At 40.6% G+C, this 6,162-nt stretch overlaps 1 protein-coding gene across 1 annotated transcript; it reads left to right on the forward strand.

Annotated features, from left to right (window-relative positions):
- Nucleotides 1–1,398: 1,398 nt before the first annotated feature.
- On the forward strand, nt 1,399–4,690 carry LOC110460165. Its single transcript, XM_021512917.1, has 2 exons — nt 1,399–1,552; nt 1,992–4,690. The coding sequence occupies exons 1-2, from the start codon at nt 1,549–1,551 to the stop codon at nt 3,938–3,940; spliced, it is 1,953 nt and encodes a 650-aa protein (XP_021368592.1). The 5' UTR covers nt 1,399–1,548; the 3' UTR covers nt 3,941–4,690.
- Nucleotides 4,691–6,162: the final 1,472 nt, after the last annotated feature.

Here is a 6,162-nt window from a genome sequence, read left to right on the forward strand (position 1 = left end):
CTTACTCATTTTAGTGTCCGTGACCTTTTGAGAATAATTAATGATACCGGAAGATTAACCCAAGTGATTTGCACAAGGGCACTGGGTCGAGCAAGTTATATTACCAAACTAGTAATCCCATTATAGGGTTAATACAGAGATGTGTATTATGTCATCTCCGAGTCAGAGACATAGCTATTAGGAGTGTTTACTCGAGCTATAAATCCTAGAGATTAACTTAGATTAAGTTAGATTATTCTGAACGCAGGCATATCCATTTGCCTCTATATTCAAATCACAGTCCTTCAAATAATAATTACATATACAATTGTAATATAATGTACGTGACATCACTCGGGTGTTATTGTAAACATCCTGTCACCAGTGTCCCAAAAGATTTTTAAATGTTATAATATTCGGTGCTTGGACCACGTTCTCGGGTAAGGAGTTCCAGCGGCTGACTACACGCTGAGTAAACGAGTATTTACGAACGTCTAATCTACTTCTTGATTTGTCCATGCAGAGTGAATGTCCTCGAGTTCTTTTGTCTTGTTTAATTAATAGAAGCCCGTTGATCCTGATGTATCATATATGCCTGACAATATTTTAAATACTTCGATCATGTCTCCCCTGTTCCTTCTATGGACTAATGATGGAAGTTTAAGTCTATGCATTCTTTCCTCGTATGAAATATCCTTCGTCCCTGGCAGTGATTTGGTAGCTCTCCGCTGAACGTTTTCCAAAAGGTTGATATCCTGTTGTTTGTATGGTTTCCAAACGCATGCTCCATATTCCAAGTGTTGTCGTACTAAAGCTTTGTATAACAGGCAGAATGTTTTGTTGTCCAAAAATGTGTAAGTTCTTCTGATGGCTCCAAGTACTCTATTCGCTTTGTTAACTGCGGCTTGTAAATGGCTTTTGAAATTTAACTTATTGTCTATAATTATTCCTAGCTCTTTCTCTTCAACTTCCTCCTTCAGCTTTACCGTGCTCCTCATACCGTCCATATCCATGTAAAGGTGTAGACCATTTGGATTTTTATCCTTTCACAAATATAGTGCTTTACATTTATCTGGGTGAAACTTTAGTAGCCACGTGTCCGACCATTGTTGCAGATTGTCAAGGTCCTTTTGTACATCTCCCTGTTCTCTGGTATCCTTGTACAATTTGGTGTCATCTGCAAATAGCAGGGTCTTCGAATCATTTACTACATCGGTCAGGTCTAAGTTGGATTAGTATACCTATAATCGCCTTTATTGCCCTGAATAACAACCCAACAGTAATAAAGGCGAGAACAGTTGATACCCTTTGTTATTCCGTGTTAATCCGTCGCCATAAGATGACTCAGACCGGGATTAAAACAAAAACTCTCCGGGGATATATACAACATTACCACAAATAACGGTGGGGGAAGTAACATGTCGGAGACTAGTGCTGCTGTCATCCATTCTACCATGGACCTCTAACACTACTAAAATTGACTAGTAACACGGACGTTACTACCATGGCGGACTAGTAACACGGACGTTACTACCATGGCGGACTAGTAACACGGACGTTACTACCACAATGAGTACGTATAGTGTGGTCAGGTTTTATTATATTTAGAAAAAATACAAAGAGATTCTGCGCAGCTCCATAGTTTGTAAAGAGATGAAAGCGATAGGGAACATATACCAAGTAAACTGATTTTGCTTATATAATGATGATAGAGTAAAGTGATAAATACCTACAAAATATTCCGGCGTTGTCTCTGTCTGAAATATGAAAACAAGGACAACCCATGTTTTCATTGCCTAGAGTATGTACGTACACTGAGGTATTTGTTCCCTTGTGTGGTATTAAATCAGTGTTCGGGTCACTCCTACGTAAAAGATACTGATTCGGTTCTTACAAACAGTTTGGGCATTCATTCACATTAAGGCTGTACGATTCAAATACACCACTGATTACCTAAGGGGCGTATTTGTCACCCATATCATAATGACATTTTTGTATCTGTTCTCTTTCAGCGGAAGCGGAAGTCATAGACGACAAGGGCAGGGCGGCTGCGCTGTCCCGGAACTATGGCCTTGATGTTGATATGGCCGATAGTGCTCTGGCAGCCTCGAGTGTGGCCAGTCGCGACCACCAGAAAAAGTGTTTGCATATCTATAGAGAGTTCATCAAAAACATGAACTGTCATTTAAAAGACGAAAAGGAAGTCAGAGAGGATTTAAACAGGTTACGAAAAGAAAAAATCACCAACATGAAATATTCGTTATACAGATCTGCAGGCGAGGATGTCTTCTCGTCCGCAAAACAAAAACGTCAGAAAATGATGGAGAACATGGCAATCGTTTCTCCATTGATATTCGATGATACCCGGATGAACACCCCTTGGGGACTGGACAACATTATTGACGAGGATTTGCTGCGTCCTCAAACGGCACCAGCACACAAGGTAACGGGGTCAGAAGAGAGAAATGGCCCAGTGGAGGACACAGAAGGGAGACCACAGACAGTTTCAAACACTAATTATAGACCGCTAGATTTTCTTGACGACATCACAATGGAGCTGGAAATTAATCAGCGTCATATTGGTGGTAGCGAGGCTCCCTTGTCGCCCACAACACATGGTCCTATCGAGTTTGCACCCCAACCTTCACCCATCAAAACTGAACGTGTCCGGTTTGCTACCCCGAACCTCTCGGGAGACAAGTCCGAGGATAAAGCAGGGTCGGACGAAGAAACAGACGGTTTTGTTGACCCAAAGACAGAAAGAACCAGAGCTCGCAAAATAACCATCAACGCAGTGTCATTTGCTAAACTATCTATCGGTGAGATAATGGCCAAACTCAAACACAAAGACGGAAAATTTAAAATAAAACCTATCAATATTAACTATACTCCGAACGAGGTGGATGCTGTTTTCATTGCAAAAGATCCTACTAAGGAGAAAATGGCTCTTGTTCGGCAGAGCACAACCTGCAACTCATCCACTATAGCAACAGATTTGAAAGTAAATAATCGAATCGCTATAATGAAATCTTTAATGGGTGTCAAAGTAAAGAAAAAAACAGTGTCTGAAATTTTTGACAATGGTAGAGACAGAAAAACTAGACATTTTAGGATAGTCCTAAAAAATCCGAAGTGTCGAGGCATCATTCCCGAACCGGCAGCGAATGAAGTGAGCAAAGAGGAGGACGAAAACAGTGTTCCTATTCATGTTTCTATAACCCCTATCATTCCAAAGAAACCGAATTTGAAACACACACCAGGGTCAAATGATTTTTTAGCTAACCAGCGTTCGACACCATCATATATACGAGATCCCAACACACGGGCAGGACGAGTGCCAACAATACATGCCTCAAGCGACACAGACGCCGCATTCATTCGGACTAGCAGCTTCGGCAGTCGCCTAGGTTACGACCACGCGCGTAATGATTCACGCATGTCTGTCGCGTCGTCCGTCAGTCAAGACCCATTGCAGCGTTCACTCAACAGCAGAAATATGCAGTACAATGGACGGACTCATCATGGTGCGGACGTAGTCGACCGTTCCGTGTCGGTTATGTCGGGACGCGAGAGCGTCATCTTCGAGGGCACAGACGCGGACATGACGGAGATGATTCGGATGTTGGTGGAAGGTGAAGGTCGAGGAGGAACAGGGAAACAATCGGGAAATAACCGTCCCGCCAGCAGAGCAAGTGTGGCCACGTCCGTAGCCGGCAGCCACTTCGGAAGAAGAATGAAAACACCATCGCGTAGAATGACAACTCCATCCTCCATGCTTAGTGATTCAGAGATGTCGTATGGTGGAGTAAACAGACCCCAGTCGGTGAACAAGAGGACGACCAAACAGATGGTGAAAGACCTCATTCAACAGGACAGGGAGTACCACGAGAACATGGACAATATGCGACGACGCATGGCAAGTACTGGCAGGAGGTCTAGTGTAACTATTCGTAAACTTTAGACTGATTTAAGTCAAATGTCGTTTGTCAGATGTTTTGCAAGTGAATCATAATGATGGATTGAAAGGCATTTTTTTTTTATTTCATACCTGCATAACATTGAAAACTACTGCCAATTCCTTATATTTTAGCCGGTCCGTGTCTGTTGTGTCGGGGCGTGAGAGCAAAATCTTCCAGGGCGACGCAAACATGACGGAGATTCCTTATTTTTTACCTTAATATAGATATTTTCATATCATCAGTGCAACAAGATTCCTGGAACAATACAAACGTCACCAAAATGTTCGATTAAACGGTTGTCTCCCCTTAATCGAGGCGGGAGGAGAATCTTCAGAATGATGCTGATACAATTACGTTCAAAGCTCGATTGACGCATTTACTTCCGGTACTGCTTAAAAAGGAACTTGCAGTTAAAATGTAAATATATTAGATATTAAAGTGTGACCGGTTCAATAAAAGTAGCATTCTGAAATTTGCATACGGATTAGTTAACTTCGCGCACATTTACTACTGATTACGTCACACAACAGTGTCTCGTCTTGCGGAAAATTTGCAAGGATACGACCACGATTATTGTTGTCGACGTCACGGATACTTATCACGTTCTATGGTAATGTTAAGAGATGATAACTCCAGTTTGTGGAGGAATGTCAGTGTAGTCTGTTAATATCACGGGATAGTGGCGTCATACTTTATGTATATAATACTGTTCAGATCATATCATCACATAATGTACTGTGTTATCAAGCGAATATACCCATGTCATATTGTTTTGCGTATTAACCCATGTAATATGACCTATCAGCCCTGTGATTGGTTGAAAGTTTCAATTGTTTCGATTGTGACTTCACGCCTAGGACAAGTACATCACGTTATAGAATTAGGCACTGGAGTCAAAATGGTGGCTTTTTACATTTCAAGGTTGCATGAAAATTGTCGTTTTTACACGAATAAATGCCACAAATCATATGAAATTTATGAAACACGTAATCTTAGACTCGTTTCATAAATCTAATATGAAATGGAAACTCATGTAAGATCCTATATATACTGAAGACAAACGTCATGCATTCAAACTTTGGTGACTTCAAACAAGTCGGAATGGTTGCAAACATGAGTTGGTGACGTGATTCAGTTGATAACCGGAAGTGAGCCAGATGGTGTATTATCAATCTTCTAACTTAAAACCATGGAATATCTTCTATAGTTGTGCTATGGTGCTTTGATAGTCGGCAATTGACTAACGTATGATCATTGGTTAATATTTTATAAAATATAATATGTGTAACTGTCTACAAATGTTTGTGATTGGAAATATGTTGTTATCATCTATAACGGGGTGTTCTACCTGAGGTCAAAACGATTTGGTTATCATACATAACAGGATGTTATTCTTCAACAGGAAATTACTCCGATGTGGTTATCCTGCATAACAGGATGTACTACAGGAAGAAAAAACGATGTGGTTATCATAAATAACAGGAATTTGCTTCTTAAACAGGAAGTTAAAACGATGTGTTTTTCATAAATAACAGGATACACTACAAGAATAATGACTTTTGCGATGTAATACATAATTACACCCTTACTTATTACATTTCTTATTGTTTGTTAACGATGGTTTCATGGTCAAGAAAATAACACGAGAAGTTGCTGAAGCACTGATAAACTTAGCGAGTCGTAAACACATTTCCTTAACATAATTTAAGATAATTTTGGAAAATGTACAAAAAGGTTTTGTTTTGGTTTGTTGATTTTTTTTTTCAATCACCCTGAATCCTTCTACAGACGATATTCGATATAAATGTTTTTTATTCTATTTGCTCTTTTGTTTGTTTTCTGTGTTTTCTTTTAAATATACTGGATTAAAGTCTAAGTTCACCTACCGTTTATACCGATAAATGTTAATCAGCCTAGTGTGTGCAAGTTTAAAAACAAACGCCTTTATTCAACTGTATCGTGCTGTACTTTCGTTAGTGCCCCCCATGGTAGCAAAGTCTACATGTAAGTCCCGACTGTAGGGAGTAAGCTGGTGGTCCCGACTGTAGGAAGTAAGCTGGTGTTCCCGACTGTACGAAGTAATCTGTTGGTTCCGACTGTAGGGAGTAAGCTGGCGGTCCCGACTGTAGGGAGTAAGCTGGTGGTCCCGACTTTAGGAAGTAAGCTGGTGTTCCCGACTGTAGGGAGTAAGCTTGTTGTTCCGACTGTAGGGAGTAAGCTGGTG

Source organism: Mizuhopecten yessoensis, unplaced genomic scaffold (genome assembly GCF_002113885.1).
Source record: "Mizuhopecten yessoensis strain PY_sf001 unplaced genomic scaffold, ASM211388v2 scaffold1359, whole genome shotgun sequence".
Taxonomy (NCBI): domain Eukaryota; kingdom Metazoa; phylum Mollusca; class Bivalvia; order Pectinida; family Pectinidae; genus Mizuhopecten; species Mizuhopecten yessoensis.